The sequence below is a fragment of the Pomacea canaliculata genome, linkage group LG5 (genome assembly GCF_003073045.1).
Source record: "Pomacea canaliculata isolate SZHN2017 linkage group LG5, ASM307304v1, whole genome shotgun sequence".
Classification (NCBI taxonomy): Eukaryota; Metazoa; Mollusca; class Gastropoda; order Architaenioglossa; family Ampullariidae; genus Pomacea; species Pomacea canaliculata.
Window position 1 is genome coordinate 28603761 of NC_037594.1, and position 15848 is coordinate 28619608.

Consider the following 15848-nt stretch of genomic DNA (forward strand, 5'->3'; position numbering starts at 1 on the left):
GAAGGGAGTGGTGGAGCAGGAAATATTTTTTGGAAAACATAAAGTAAGAGATTTTACAGGTCTGAAGGGAGATCTTGGAAAGCCGGTGAGGTTGACGAGGTGTTAACAACATTCCACAAACACGGACGTCCGTGTGCACACACCAGCGCGACTGCCGTCCGCGTATCCAAGAGACGAGTCTCTAAGGAGCATCGTCAGCGGCAATGCTGGCGAGAACTCACGAGAATGTGCGCGACAACTTCATTATCGCGAGAACTCTAAGGTTGTACCACGAACTTGTATTACTGGACTGCTGGCAGACGATTTTTTTTCCAGTTAACTAGATGTGTACAAAGCTTCCGGTTTAGTCACATTCATTGTTTAGGCTCGCCGAGACTAACAGCGGAGAACTTTCTATGAGGCGTTGGTCTCGTCAGACAGACAGCAGTCCACCTATACACGTCCATGATTGTACTGTTTCATTAGAGAAGTTGCCTGCAACTGTGAACAGTTAGCTTAATCGACACCACACTTACTAAGTTATGATTTTCCTCGCTGACCTAAAATTAAATTAGTTTCAGTTCACCGATCTAGAACTAGTTTCAGGTCAGTGGTTCAGCTACCTGGAAGATATTCGTAGGTTTTCTTGTCTGCCTGCTTCACCCGACAGAGTATGTTATTTCATCTGGTGTATTATTTAATTGTAAACATTATAGGTGTGTTCATTGGCCGTTAGCAGCATGTTTTCGTCCAGCAAAAACGATATCTGGGCCTGCGTCTCATTAGGGCTAGCGGACAACACCTGCGCAGACATTATTTGTTTAAAAATTTTTAATTTTCCCGGCATAATAGCTAGATACAGACTTCCACCTCCCTCTCTCTCTCTCACACACAACCACTGTAAACTTCAATGTTGTCTACAAAATTGCTACTGAGAACTCTAACAAGTTTCTGTGAAATTGCTATTGAGAAGCTGCGTACGTGGATGCATGGCCTTAGGTTACAAAGTTACACACCAGACCCTTGTCCGTGTTCTGGTTTGGATCACAGTCGCGCTTGAAATCAGGTGAGAGTGAGCAGAGAATTCCCCTGTAACGGTCGTTTAAATAATTATTTCCAGTCCTTGACATGCAGTCGGTTGGGTCGCAACAACCCGGCATGAACTATCTTCCGGTTGACCAAGCCCTTCGGGATGGGTATCCGACTCAGATGAGTGTTCGGGAAGGTAAGACAGCGCGTCGGAGAGATGTGAATCAACCCCAGAAAAAGATTAGGGTAAAACATTTATCTTGTTTATGTTTGTGTGCCTGCATGTAGCTGACAGGGACAGGCACACAAAAAAAATCTTGCAAACCCCAGGCTTACAACACTTGTAAACTTCTAAGTTAGCATATGAAATGCATTATTCCTATCGTTTAATCAGCATCGTATCCTTTAAGCGGTTTTTTTTTTTGTAATCAGTTTTGCTTTCTATAGCTGTTTAATTCTTGGTGACGGTTTGTCAAAGTGTAGAATTTCCGGTTCACCCATCTTGTTGCGATGGCAGTGCCTGATTGTGTCAATCTTAGATGACCCCAAGAGAGAATCCCGTTGAAACAATATAAAAAAAAATAAATCCAGAAAGTCGTGCAGTTAAAAGAAACCAATTTTATTTTTACGGCGATCACCGTGGAGTGACATGAAAGATCACATTGACTAGCTCGGTTGTGCGTGATCAAGTGGGTGATATGTAGAGGAGAGATTGCGCGCGCATGTCGTGTTTCTGTGTTCTTTAGTGTGCATGCATTCGTTAAAAAACAAAACAACAAAAACAAACAATTAAAAAAAAACCAAAAAACCCCTGACATGCACTATATTCTAAAGATAAAGTAAGAAGAAAGGAAGGTAGGAACAATAAAGGTCCACAGGAAGAAGGGAACAACAAATGAAAAGAGTTTATGTCTTGTGGGGATACACACAACTCTTCAATAAGATGGCAAAAATGGAGGAAGGCAGCTGAACATGTACCCCTAACCCATCCATAGAAGGCCTTTCTACCATGTACCTAAGTCATCTCTTTCATAGTTTTAGAGAACTAACACGAAAAGTCTTCATCTTTGCTCCTTTGCAGACACATGCAAAAACAATGCTACAGATATTGATCTTGAAAGGAACAAAGCAGTTTTAAGAGAATCAGTTGTAAATGAGGACATAGAAGGCCACCAGATGTTCAAGATGCAGGAGATAAATTTATTGGAGGTACAGCTCAGGTCAGACACAAAAATATGGTGATCATATTTATCAGTGAATGAGATGGTCAGTGTGATCATGGTTATTAGGAAACAAGACAGCCAGTGGAAGCATGGTTATTACTGAACACCAGGTGAAAGTGACACCTCTGGCAGGTGAAAGTGATCAAATAATGATTTCTTCCATCATAAACAACTTTGTTCTATGTGGGCAATACAGTGAAGCTGCATATCTTCATGCATACTTTGCATCACCATACTGGACAAACTACATCATATACAACACTCACATCCTACCATTCCATCATGCTAAACTCATTAACCTTTTTTAGCAGCAGTGTGAAAATTGCCATAACTGAAACACCAAAGAATATGGCACACAACATGGGAAAATTAAAAAAACTGTTTTCATTCTATTGCTATCAAATGAAAACACATCAGAAAACAATACATATCAATGACATGAAGTTACATGCATGACGCTGTGCCAGTCTCAAAGGTTTTTTGCATCCGAAAAAAGTGTCGGAAACCAATAAAGTCGTTCATTTCCAGCCTGGTCATCTACCCAAGCCATTCCTTCCTTGACTAGAAACTCCTGCCATAAAGAAATAACCAGTCATACATCTCATTTATAGCAAGAATAATAATATTATTTGAATGTTCCTTAATGCATTCTACAGGCTCTGTACAAAAATAGAAACAAACTGAAACACACAAATACAGAATCAATATAAACACAGCTCACATACATAGACAAAAACAAAGAGAAATATACAGACACAATAACACAGCATCAAAAGTGAAATCTTGTAGCCAAGATGAGGTGGAAAAAGGTTAATCTGAACACTTTGTCTGATATTTATTTTGAATGAATTTCTAGGAGCAACACAGTTCTACAATACTTTAACAATAAAATTACCTACAAAATACTTGCAAATTACCTAGCAATGATAACATTCAAAAGCTAATAAAATTCAGATGTACAAAAGAAAAGAATGTGTAAGGAAACCCAATGCTACACAGATGCAAAATTCTATAGAATATCTGAAAGTTTTACCAAGGCACGATGAGACCTCTCCTCTTCCCATTTCAGGTCTTTCATTACTTGTGACTTGCTTACATAACCTGATTTCTGAAATACAGTGGACAGTACATTAACTTCTCTTATGAGGTGCAAATGTTTAAATTAAAAAAGTAAATAGATCACTGAAACTCTATAAATGTTTTTTTTTAAATATCATGAAGGTAAAGACTGCATGACAATATATGGACTACCTGTGCCAGCTGCAAAATATTTGTGTGATCCATGGTTAGCTCCCCTGGCACAGACTGCACCAAAAGTGTGTTCCCCACTGTAAGCACTGTAAAGCCATTGCCTAAAATCCGCAATTTTTTGATAGCTCGTAGCAGATCATCACTGAAAATCCAAACAAAGCACATGATGATTGTGATGTACATGTGAAAATTTGCCAATACAAGTAATTAAAGTGTAAAGTGCACATTTAAATCATAAATATAAAAATCTCTTTAAAACTTATGATAATTGAAAGGATAAATTATGAATTTTTCTGCACACCAAAAATCCTTCTTTTTTAAAGTATTTTTGGGTAAGAACTGGAGAAATAAAGATTCAAGGAAAAAGCTAGTGGATATATTATTTTAGCAAACATGAATGCTGGCACCTGCAGACACTTACATACTGATGTCTTGGGAGTTTCGTCCTCTAGATGCCACAACCCTGTCTCTTAACTCATCTATGCTTATCAGACCTGAGGTGACAAGCAGCAATATGTAAGATATGTATACATGAAGAACCACTGTGTCAAAAATGGACTAACTATTTAGAAAATAAATGAATTATAGTCCTGAGAGGAAAAATGGCTTTATAAGAATCAACATGAGTTCTTTAAATACATAATATTATTGTCTTTATTAAAAAAAGAAGAATCTTACAGTAAAATTTCAAGTGCAATGTTCCTTTCTAATGAGTTTACGTTCACGGCTGAAAATTGTGACGGAGATAAAATAATATTTTTACTGAAATGAAAGTAATTAAGTTAACAATGAAAATTAAAATGTGTGAAATATGGTTATATGGTTAGTTTTTCTGTGCCTCTTACCTCCATTTCGATGGCTACTAGCAAGGCATACTTCAACAATCTGCACTCCAAGCTCATAGTAAAAGTCTCCAACTCCTAGCATTTCAGACCAGAAGCCCTTGCTTGCTGGTACAAATATGAAAAAAAAGATAAGATTACTGAAAGTGTTGACTCCTTTGCTGTACCTGTAAGAAGTCTAAACTTTGTCTGATCTTACATAAGATAAAGTGTCATTCAGGACACTGATACAAATGCTCTCTTTCAGCACAGGGTAAATATAGTTGGTAAGAGAAGCTGATTTAAACCAAAAAGCATTTTTTTTTAACTTTTAAATTCAGAAATCATATCCTGTGGTTATCCTGTGATTATCTGTGCCTTATAATAGCAAGGTTAAGCTTCAGGAATGCTAGACCTACAATTACAGAATACAGGCTAAGCAATAATATGCAGTTCCAACTCACTGTCGCTAACTGTTGATTTTCATCTAAATATTTTTTAATATATAAATAGTGAAAGCAAGTGTAAATACTAGCATTTATTCTACTAGATTTTAAACTGCTGCTTTAATCTAATCTGCCATTGAGTAAAGGTATAGGGTATCCAAAATTTGATTCTGTTGTAAATTCAAACATTCTGAATAAACAAAAGACTTAAAAAAACATTTCAGAGGAAATATTACAATCACACAATCACTGTCAAGTACAGTTTTAGGTATGAAAGCTTTAAAGAAGTCAACTATAATTATAAAAATTGAAAATAAATTGCTCACATGCCAGAGGATCAACACCAATTGAAGCACACATCTCTTGAAACTGAAGTCTGAACTGAGGATCCTTACGAATGTCATCTTTGTGTTTGGCAGCAAAGTCTTCAAGATTTGTTTTAAAAATTTCCATTTGCTTAGCCATCTGTCAAAAATAAATGAATAAACAAATATACAGCATGTCATCAAAAACGTAAATGTTCTTGAAAGTTACTAAAAATGTTTTTCATTGAAATGATAACATAGACACTGTGTACTTTCATTTTCAAAGTAAACAACATTTAAAACTTGCAGGTACTTACATGTGCAAATTGATCTTCTGCAATTTCAGTGCCTTTGTCTTTGTAACGTGCCTGAAAATGAAATGCATTAGTCAAAACTTTACCAATTATAATAATATCAAGTACATATTTTTATGATATTGCCCAGGTCTCTATTAAAATGATGACAAGCTGTTCAAGTAAAAACAGAAGAAGCATCTATGTCGATAAAACTGATGAAAGAAATAAACAGAAAACTGGTTGGATGATTAGATAGCTGACTTTTTAGTTGGCTGATTTGAAAAGGAAGAAGTTTAAGTTGTGAAACAATTAAGCATCCTCCAGTTTTTAACTACTGCTACAATGCAATAATATTAATGAGGATCGACTTGTAAGTAGTTATTTTTGCTTCTCTGACTGGACACTTGACATTTCTTTACCTCTTCGGGTTTTCAGAAAAACAATGAGGCAGAATGACTTCTTTTAATGAAATGTCATTTAATGCAACTAACGACGCGGACAACGTCCAGCGATTAAGTCCCACTGCCAGCTTCGATTACCATTATTATGTTGACATAGTAACCAGGCATTTCTTACTATTCCATAACAATAATGATTAAAATATCCATACTTGAGCTAGATTTTTGTTTTTAATTGCAGCTATTCCAGGTCCTCTTCTCATTTTGAGATGTGAGATGGGAAGCACTTGCTGAAAACAACTTAGAGGCACTGTCTTCCGGAAGTGGCGACATCGAAATTCAGGGGAGTCTACTGAGAAAACTAAAATAAGGTGCAAGTGAATGATTGCTTCCCTTGAATCATGGTACTCCATAAAGAGCGCTAACAACTCGGGGCCACTGAGGTGTAGTCGTTAGAACACTCGCTTGTCACCACTGCAGTGAGCGGCTCAGGGTTCAGATCTCGTCTCGGGACACTTTCTGTATGTGACATCTGTTTGGAGGGCTGGATGTTGGGGGTTTTCTCCGGTTTCCTTCCCCTTCCCTCTTCTTCCCCCATAGTGCGACATCGCCGCAAGGTGTAAGCACTTTCCTGCTAAATCTACAAACCGACTCGAGACGTAGACATCTTTGACGGTAACAGGCCGTTCGTGAGTTACACCTGTAAGAAAGGCAGTATTTAATTAACGCAGCTTGATAAAGTATCTGTGTGTTAGTTCCTTCTCTATGCTGCATTCATAAAGAAGGGATATTATATTGACTTTGATACTTGTAGCCGCAAGTAAATTCAGATAATAGGACTTGCATGGTTCAAACTGAGAGGAGGGAAAAACCACTTCCGCTTGATTTATTCGTTCACTCTTGCTTTGTAATGAATCGTCTCTTCAAGTCAGTATCTTTCAGGTGTCTTCAGTATTCACACACTCGATCATCTTTCTTTATGGCGTTATGGTCGGCTCAGTACGTTTCACAAACAGCACATTTTCATTTTATTTTAGAAACTAGAAAGCCATTTATAAAGAAAAATTCAGTAAAACCTACACACCAATCAATTTCTGGTAAAAGGCAAAACTTTTAGATCTATAGGTGTAGAAATTCACTATTTTTTCTGGTAGGCGTTTTCTAAACCTCAAACAGCTTTGCGCGCGGAAACCATTTTTAGAGTTTAGAAGGGTAATTAAAATGGTTACTATGCGATATTAAATTATTTGTTACTCTCTCTCTCTCTCTCACACACACACACACACACACGCACGTGCGTATTATGTTGTAGATAGAGAGGGAGAGATTTTCATGTCACGTGCAGACATTCACATGCAGCTTCAGTTCACACCAGTTTTTAAGTTCATGAACAATTCAATGCAGGGCTCGGCTGTTCACTAAAACTTTTTCCAATTAATATCAACAGTCAAACATGCGTGTGTGTGTGTGTGGTGTGTGTGTGTGTGTGTGTGTGTGTGTGTTTGATATCCCCTAAAGCTTCCTGACAATACAGAAAGTTACAAAGATGTAACCAAAATAAACCAAAATGACGGTCTATGTATTCAGATACATTGCTTCTGAAAAATACATTCATCGTAGGACTGTCATTTTCGTCTCATAAAGATATTTATTGCTTTTGTAAGTTTTAGGCTGTAGCAATGCTAGTCACAGTGATTGGGATTCTCATCTGTTCATGATGATGACGATGTTAGATCGAGTAGTCAGTTTAGTGTGGCTTGGCAGTGTTGACTGGAGCGGGTCTTTCGCAGGTTAAGCATCAGATAAAAACTCATCCTTCCTGTCTGTCGAGACTTCTCTGCTGCAGATGTCGTTGCCTGAGACATCGCTTACACAACTAGGCCCACATAGCTGCTCGATTTTGAGAAGAAGATTGCGGTTAACTTCCCGCTGGTTGTCAAGGTGATTGCGAGAGGTGCGCACGAGCTCCATCAGAGTGGCAAGGTCTGAGGCCAACGACCTCCGCTGGACACAAAGGGCTCCAAGCATGCGCTGTTTGCTCTCCGTCACGTGACGCAGGGTGTCAGCTGAAGAAGCAAGCAGACACGCACAAGACAACATATATATTAGTGCTGTTCTGTGGTAGTGATAGAATTTTAAATCTTCAATTTCTTCTATGCCTAGGTAAAGATAAAGAATCCCACAGTGAGTGGTTCACTGTCACTAGCTTACTACATGTTGAAGGCTGAGCTTAGCTCAGTCCTCTCCTTCCGCTGCCTTCACCTCCCCTGATAAGTCAGGTGCCCATTTCACACGAGCAGCTGCCCAGTGGTTCTTCAGCCGCAGATTTTAAATGTTAAAAATATATTTTAATTAATATAATTCGATGTTAAGCAAGAATTAAGTCATTGTCAGTCACCTTTCATTTTATATCGCATGAGGGATTTCAGCATGGTAGAATGAGAGTGATATTTCAGTAGTAGCTTTTTCTTGTTAGGAGACGATTCTTTTGTTTGCTTGACTTTAGTCAGCGAGTTCTCCTCCCACCCGTCAAGGCCCAGCATCTCGGAGCGAACTTCAGTGGTTTTGTCAGCGCGCCGGTCTGCTAGACACAGTTATAAGGACTTCATTGTTCATTGTTGGAGACCTGTACCTGACTTGCAGAACAGATATAGGCTCTAGAAAAAAACATCGTTTTTTCGACACTTCTTGAGCACACAATCTTTGCTACGCGATATACCTTAGAGTGACTGAATGAAAATGAGATAGGAAAGAGAGAGGAAGAGAGAGGAGAGGATAGATGAGAGGAGGTGTCGAGATGTACTGGGGACACCCTGGCAATCTCTCTTCATTTTCTAGCTTACTTCGACTGTTTTCAGGAGTTTTTTTGGAGAAGGGTTCAGGGTAGGTTTCCGTAACTCTCCAGAATATCGAACTTTCAATCTGTGTCGTGGTCGATAGACCAGTCTCTGAGTAAAATACCTTGTCGCCGTCTACCTCACCAGAAGAGAGGCTAATCAGGCATACATACTGCGAAAATTGGGCTTAGTATCCATCTCAAAGTCATGGTGTGAGAAAAAAAAACCATCATCAGTACCTAATCCCATCGTGTCTTGACGTTTGTTGTCTTTCTGGGAAGCTTGCAGTTGGGAGTCTCCGTCCTCGCTGGTAGGGGGATCTCGAGCTGTTTGGGAAAGCTTTATCTTTTTTTCGTCGCTTTGAATGTCAGCGAGACGGAGGACGTAATCAGCGACGAAGTTCACGCAAGAAGTCTTGCACTGAGAAGAGCGCGCGTTGGGGTCAAGCAGGTCAGGCCAATGACGTAGAACACAACCAACAAGCATCAGGCTGACGAGGACCTCATCAAGTCCCTTCACAGACAACCAAAGGACTACGCATGAGACAGTTCCTCATAAGTCATCACAATAGCCAAATATCAAGATTCTCCTCTCCCAAATGGCCCATGGGAAGTAAATTACGCAAAATCCTTTTGCCCACAATGGCCAGAATAAATAAAATTCTGATCTGGCACAATTTTATGTGTTCACTAATTTTTATCTTTTTACATTTTTCAATAGTAGACTACACCAGCATTACTATGTCAATATAATGATGCATCAAAATGGTAGTTACACGATAACGATTATCTTGAGGCATGAAACGATGTGACTTGGTTACTATAAATGCCAATTTTTAAAATGAATGTCAGAGATGATCTGTGCATGGTGTACAAGATGGGATGGACACAGGAAGTCCTGGTAGATTGTTTGGCACGGAAATGTACTCACAAAACCAGTGGAAGGCAATGGAGAATTCCAGAGGACAGGTTCGATTTCTGTGATCTGTGAGTCTGGCACTTCACTTGTATCGTCGCTTGTGGGACTGGAAAAGCTGGGTATGAATAACAAAGAAGATGCTTGCATTAATGACACTCAGCAGGACCCTATTGAAAAAGGATCTAACCAACCATCCAATACTAAAACAGAGCTTCACACTTACTGAAGACAAGAAACACACACAAGAAAGAAAGAAAATCACTGACTTCTCTGTCGCTTTCAGTTTGACGTAAAGGTAGCATAAGAGATGCTTAGCAAAGACTGCCAGGGAGAGAATCTGAAGCAAGTTAAATATTCTACCGCTGAGTTTCAGTAATCGCCCCTTTCTGTCTGACTCAGATCTGCTCACGTGCATGGCTGCTACTGCTGCTTCTGCTGACTTTTCGTCTAACTTTCTCTAACCGTGTCGCCATTTTAACCGCGCAGACGATCGATGAGAATGTAACAACGATATGACGTGTACACACACACGTCTACACACACACACAAACACAAAAAAACACATTTGACGTCAAAAGAGTCGTCACGTCATTAAATGACGTCACTGAGAGCTGCGTTGTCGTCACTGGTTGTCTGTTGACACAGACGACGACTTCACTTCCACCAGCGGCAGCAACATGTTGCCACAACGCAGCTGACCGCTGTTTTGACCGATGATGGCCAGCGAGGAGAAGAACGAGACAGCTGACGACGTGAGGCAATCGTTGTCTGACGGGGACTGGGTCACCCGACGTCAGCGAGGACAATGGCAGTGTCAGGACCTCCGGCCGGATGCCGCTGGGGTCGCAGTGGAGATGCAAAAGGACTGTGGGGGCGCACGTGGAGAGTTCGATACCCGTGATGGAGAAAGCATAGCGACAAGGTCTAAAGTGGATGCTGAGCTACTTGGTGAAGAATACGATTCGAAACGTAATGTATTTTGGTGAATTTTAAATCGAAAATACTGATTTCCGTCAACGGTTTCCTGTTCTGTCCAATCCTAGGACTGTATTCAGAATAGGTTTTAGGAATTAGTTGACATGAAAGTATTCTTGTATCTTTTGTTTTGTCGTATTTTATTGGAAAGGAAATGATCTTAGACAATCCGTTCGTAAAATTTTTTGACAACAAAGATAAACACTTATATGAAATGAAAGAATAAGTATAAATTACAAGTAGAGCTTCATTTTTAGCATATCAATACTTTTGTTAGGAAATTGTCGCCAATAATATTAAATTATATGGGTTGGTTTTGTTTTTTTTTTTTTTTTTTTTTTTTTTTTTTTTTGCCATATTCGACGATAAAGTAGGTTATTCCATTATGCATTGAAGCATCATTTTTTTCTCAGATAATTTTAAAATAGAATAATATTAATGTTAAACAAATGACCATTTTGTGGCTTAGTATGAAGAAGACCCTGATGTCAATGCACTGTACTGCAGAGCTGGACGCAAAGCTAATAAAGGGGTCATCAGCTGTGGACAACGAGAAGTTCACAACGCAAGATTCGAACTCCAATGCCTCCCCACGGTGCAAACTATCAAGGCGAACAACAACTTCTGCACCAGAGGAGAAAGAAAGGTATAAGGAGACAAACATCAATAGTTGCTACATTAAACAACTAAATACCCACTGCAACCTTGTTATTTTTTAATGGCAAAGTAGGCAAACGCTTGTTTTAAGCAATTGCTACATTGTGTTGCTACTGAACCCTGTCTCCAGGCAGCTGTTAGAAGCAGTGTTCACACCCTCTGCTTTGTCCCAGGTTACTAGTGTAGCCGCATTTAAAAAGCGAAATGAGTCGATTGGACAACGATCGTAAGTAGATAAAAGGGTGGGTCAGAATAAAAATTATTCTCCTTTTTCTGTTGTATTTTTTTCAGCCAATAGCAGACCAGTAAGTTTCTAGTAACTCAGATGAAAAATAAGAAACAATAACTTACGCTTACTTAAGACCAAACATTAGAGAAAAATAATGATAATAGTTTTGCTATTTTTCATTGGCCATTGGTTTGTATGAACCGAATGCAGCTATGCGCAATCTGTAGCAGCCAGGTGAAGGTGGATGGTCATGGCGGGGACAAGACGGAGACCGTCGCCATCGCGGTGATTGCCTGCATCGTCCTCTTCCCCTACGTCATGCTGTGGTGGTCCAGCCCCGACACCGCCTGGCCGGCCCTGGAGGTCCTCTGGGTAAGTGCATGTATATAAACTGAAACACAGTCTTCTGCAGTCTTCACCTACACGTACGTCTGTGCAAGCCAGTTGGAAATCGTTGTTTTCGTTATCATCTTCTTTATTATCCCTTACTCGTACTCACGACAAATGAGTATGTTGTTATTAATAATACAAATACATATAATTTGTATAACGTCATCTCCTGGTATTATGGACAGCCTCATGGCGCTTTACCAAAAAAAAAAAAAAAAAAACACGAAACAGCAACACATACCCCAAAAAAAGACACGAACGGACGCAACATATCATGCAACATTGTTGTTTCGAAAAAGCCAGATAATATGAATGATATCTAGCAAGAATATGATTAGGGATTAATAAATGTCATATGTTGTAACATTGTGGGCTGTCTGGTGCTCGTAGACCATCAATCGTGTCATAGAATATAGTGTAAATGTGTGTTTGCTCGAGTTTCGGGGAGTAAGGGGGATAAAAGAGTGAGAATATGGAGTGAGAGAGAGAGAGAGCGGATATTTATTATTTATGAATGCCATTATTCTTATAAGAAGCTAGGTGGTGTCTGCCCACGATGCCATATTGAGTTCCTGGCCATCTGTTCTTTCCACAGAGACTGGCATTTCAAAGCATAGCAGTTGCTTTTGCCACTGGACTAACGCTGATCGGACTTCAAGGTGAGTCCCATGCCTCTCAACAAAATCGTGACTTCTAGGATTTCTTTTGTCTACTAGAGAGAATGCTAGCGGGTACATCTGTGGGCATAACGCGAGTGCCATCGTATTTTGTTCTGTTTGTTTGTTTGTTTGTTTGTTTTTTGTTGTTTTTTTACTTTAGTGCATGATCATTGCATGCTGCTTGGTTGATGAAACCCGAATGAGAACCCACAACATGGGAGCCACACTGTCTTCATAACACTCCGCTTATCACTGCGCCAATGAACTATCCGACATGCACACATCAATACATTAATATCCATAAATAAATAATTGCAGTGTAAACACTTACACAAAACTAGCACAACAGATATGCACGCACACAATCTCTTTTTCTCTCTTTGCCTCTCTGTTTCTCCTCTCTTTGTTTCTCCATCTATCTTGGCTTATTTTGCTTATTCCCCTTCATTGTTAGCTTGTTAGTGATTTTTTTCGCTTGTAATATCTCAAACCATCCATACAAAATTCACGACTAAACAAAAAAGTCTACAGTATGTATTAAGTTTTTCATTGTTGTTGTTTGATGGTATTGTTGAACTGTTTGTTTACTCTTTCTGTTACTCCGCCTTGATGACAGTCTCTTATCCACATATCTGTAAAGCTCTCTCTCCTTCCCAGTTTTCAGTACTGTTCCCCTGGAAGCGTATACTGCTATCATTCAAAAGTGTGTTGCAATATTTGCTGACAGTGCATTTTTCAGGCCTTTTCTTCAGACGCTGGGTGGCCTGGTTCTTTCAGCTGAAGATAGATGCCGACAGTCACATCCCCGATGATGTCGCTGAGGCAAAAGCTGACATGTCCAGCCCTGACAAAATTACAGAAGTTGTTGGCGGGAATGTCAGTCCAGCAGGGCGGGATAACATGATGGATGCGTGCACGGTGAATTCTACTCACTCTGCCGCTTCTCAGACAGAGCCTGCTGACAGCACGCCACCCAAGACGGGCAATCGAGAGAAGAGCTACAAAAAGGCGATAAAAAAGCTTTACAGAAAGTTTCTGCTCATCCGCAGAAAGTGTCAGTCAGAGAGTAAGTTTGCCTCATTTTCAAGAATTAAAAAAAATATTAATTGCTGTTTTTGAGGAATGAATGCTGTAAGGTGGAATAGTATTAGACTGCTACGGTCAGTTTACAAATATGTATGTAAAATTGTTTTTGCGAAAGGAAGTTACTGACCAGTAAACTTTAGGGTGCCAGAGATTACGGCAGATGGTGATGATACACCATACATCCATGTACCCGTAAGACTTTGAAAAAACTATAATTAGTTCACAAACAGTCGGAGGGAAAGCAGTATGTATATGTAGTCGTAGGAAATCTATTCTAATTCGTACATCTATGAGGTTGTATAGCAATATGAAGCGATATACATCTATTCTAACCATAACAACATGGCTGTATGTCCTTCACGTCGCTGGGACGTTGACAGTGGTGGGGCTACGGCGCACGGACCGTGAGGCCAGCGACTTCCTGTCACGTGTACAGATGGCGCTGCCGGGGCTGGAGCGAGACAAGCAGGCGCTGCTAGCCGAGCTGGAGGCCATCGAGAAGCAGTACGAGGAGGAGAAGAGGCGCAACCACGACCTTCTGAGTCGCCTGCAGCGTCTGCTCAACCAGCACTTCCAGCGCATCGGCCAGTCGCAGCCTGCCGCAGCCTTGCAGGACCAGCAGCAGATGATGCAGAACAAGCAGCGCCAGCAACAGCAGCAGCAACAACAACAGCAGCAGCAGCAGTATCAACAGATGCAGCAGCTAAAAGATCTGCAGCAGCAACAACAACCGTGTAAACAGCAGCCACAACAGCAGTACGCACATTGGCAGGTAGAGTGCAGATATTATGTTTGTTGTTATCCGGAGCAACAAGACCATATCCTTCGTGTGGTGTCTTTGTATTCTTTTTAAGCGAGAAAATCTGCTTATCAACCTATCTGAAAATTTTTCTGGTTCCTGTGCTAGATGATGATTAGTAGGATGGACTGGCTTGTGGTGTGGACTGGACGCGACTGATAGATTTCAGCTGGTTGATAATTTAAAGGAAAGACAATAAACTCACAGATGAACCAAAAATCTATTTAAAAAAAATGAAGTGAATTTGTATACAGCAATTTCTGTAACACTTAATTCAGGCATGCTTTACTTGTAAAAAAAGCTTACAGACCTAAAATTTACCCTGGGCAGCTTGCAGCCAATCCCCAGAAATCGCAATATCCAAGCTCTCCTTCATCGCCCCCGTTGCCATGGCGACCCAGCAGCATCCTTCTGCGCTACAGGCGCAGAGCTTCTTGCAGGTGCAGGCGACAAGAACTCAGCAGCATTTTCCGCACCTGCAAGCCATCTCCCTCGTCCAGTCGCCAGGTGGGCCCAACGTCTGAGCGAAAGTGTTAACTAATTGAGTCACCTGACTGGTTAAGCTGATTAGGATTGCTTGCTTTCAAAGTTTAACATATATTTGTACAGCTACGTGTCAGTAAATAACATGTAACCATATTAGCTAGCTTGACCTCTAGATACAAATACTGCCATGATGATGCTAGACGATGATGATAACGCTCTTCTCTTGTATGTTTATATTGCAGTCGTACAGACCGCACCGCCACAGCAGCAGCAGCAGCAACAGCAAAAGACGCAGGCGTCGGTGCAAGTCAAGTGCCGCAACGGTACGCAGCTTGTCGGCCAGTCACCTGCACTCAGACCGGCACCGCCGCAGCCCAAGTGATGCGTTGGGCGGCTGCAGCCTGTGCTGTCTGCATCCTGGCGTGCAGCATGTGTTTTTTCTGATTGATCACTGTGGCTCGGTGTCTTGCTAATGGACGTAGTATCATGCAATTCCACCGCTTTGACCTCTATTTGCGCGTGTGCAAAATGTCTGTAGGTAAATTGTGTGTATGTGATTTTAAAAAATTTTTAGTCTATATATATCTCTCTATGTCTCCATGTAGGTAGGTAGTGAACGTTTAATTAAGGTGGGTGAAGTTGCTGACGAATCAGAGCACAGGAGATGCGAGATGAATCGAAACAAAGAAAGGAGTAATAATATATATATGCATAATCTTTAGAAGTAGGCTAGTAAATTCCAGCAATTGTATTTTTTTAACGTTTTTTTGTTTGTTTGTTTGTTTGTTTCTGGAGTTCTTTTGGAAACAGAATGAATGATGGATGCTTTGCGTGAAGTCGCGCCTGTGGATTATTCTGACAGCGTTCCTACAATTTCACGTTACGTCTTTACTACGTCCTTTTACTCTGCACTTGTCGGTGCATAATGAGCTTAGCACTTTATTAAGTAAAATAAATTATTTTTTTATTATTATGGTGTGGATATTTCATATTTAGAGCCCAGTGCTTGAATATTACTGATTGAAAGAAGTCGATTTTTAAGCGATTAATAATTTTGTAGCGCT

At 40.3% G+C, this 15848-nt stretch overlaps 4 protein-coding genes across 6 annotated transcripts; 2 read left to right on the plus strand and 2 right to left on the minus strand.

The window, feature by feature from the left end:
• Positions 1 to 1610: 1610 nt before the first annotated feature.
• On the minus strand, positions 1611 to 6112 carry LOC112565213 (vacuolar-sorting protein SNF8-like). The gene is made up of 8 exons (XM_025240543.1): positions 5961 to 6112; positions 5372 to 5422; positions 5076 to 5214; positions 4328 to 4432; positions 3904 to 3976; positions 3483 to 3624; positions 3265 to 3339; positions 1611 to 2802 (listed from the first exon to the last, which is right to left on the minus strand). The coding sequence occupies exons 1-8, from the start codon at positions 6009 to 6011 to the stop codon at positions 2701 to 2703; spliced, it is 738 nt and encodes a 245-aa protein (XP_025096328.1). The 5' UTR covers positions 6012 to 6112; the 3' UTR covers positions 1611 to 2700.
• A 1204-nt stretch (positions 6113 to 7316) lies between these two features.
• LOC112565145 lies at positions 7317 to 10016 on the minus strand. 2 transcript variants are annotated; one of them, XM_025240459.1, is made up of 5 exons: positions 9770 to 10016; positions 9516 to 9618; positions 8825 to 9098; positions 8147 to 8329; positions 7317 to 7814 (listed from the first exon to the last, which is right to left on the minus strand). In XM_025240459.1, the coding sequence occupies exons 1-5, from the start codon at positions 9916 to 9918 to the stop codon at positions 7540 to 7542; spliced, it is 984 nt and encodes a 327-aa protein (XP_025096244.1). In that variant the 5' UTR covers positions 9919 to 10016; the 3' UTR covers positions 7317 to 7539. The 2 variants fall into 2 exon arrangements, with proteins under 2 accessions (XP_025096244.1, XP_025096243.1); XM_025240458.1 differs by having other exon boundaries at positions 8147 to 8332.
• A 94-nt stretch (positions 10017 to 10110) lies between these two features.
• LOC112565146 lies at positions 10111 to 11212 on the plus strand. Its single transcript, XM_025240461.1, has 2 exons — positions 10111 to 10472; positions 10986 to 11212. The coding sequence occupies exons 1-2, from the start codon at positions 10217 to 10219 to the stop codon at positions 11195 to 11197; spliced, it is 468 nt and encodes a 155-aa protein (XP_025096246.1). The 5' UTR covers positions 10111 to 10216; the 3' UTR covers positions 11198 to 11212.
• Positions 11213 to 11562: 350 nt separating this feature from the next.
• Positions 11563 to 15712, plus strand: LOC112565148 (protein suppressor 2 of zeste-like). Of its 2 annotated transcripts, none has more exons than XM_025240462.1 (6): positions 11563 to 11736; positions 12350 to 12413; positions 13141 to 13479; positions 13880 to 14271; positions 14629 to 14805; positions 15027 to 15712. In XM_025240462.1, the coding sequence occupies exons 1-6, from the start codon at positions 11569 to 11571 to the stop codon at positions 15255 to 15257; spliced, it is 1371 nt and encodes a 456-aa protein (XP_025096247.1). In that variant the 5' UTR covers positions 11563 to 11568; the 3' UTR covers positions 15258 to 15712. The 2 variants fall into 2 exon arrangements, with proteins under 2 accessions (XP_025096247.1, XP_025096248.1); XM_025240463.1 differs by having other exon boundaries at positions 13153 to 13479.
• The last annotated feature ends 136 nt before the right edge of the window (positions 15713 to 15848 follow it).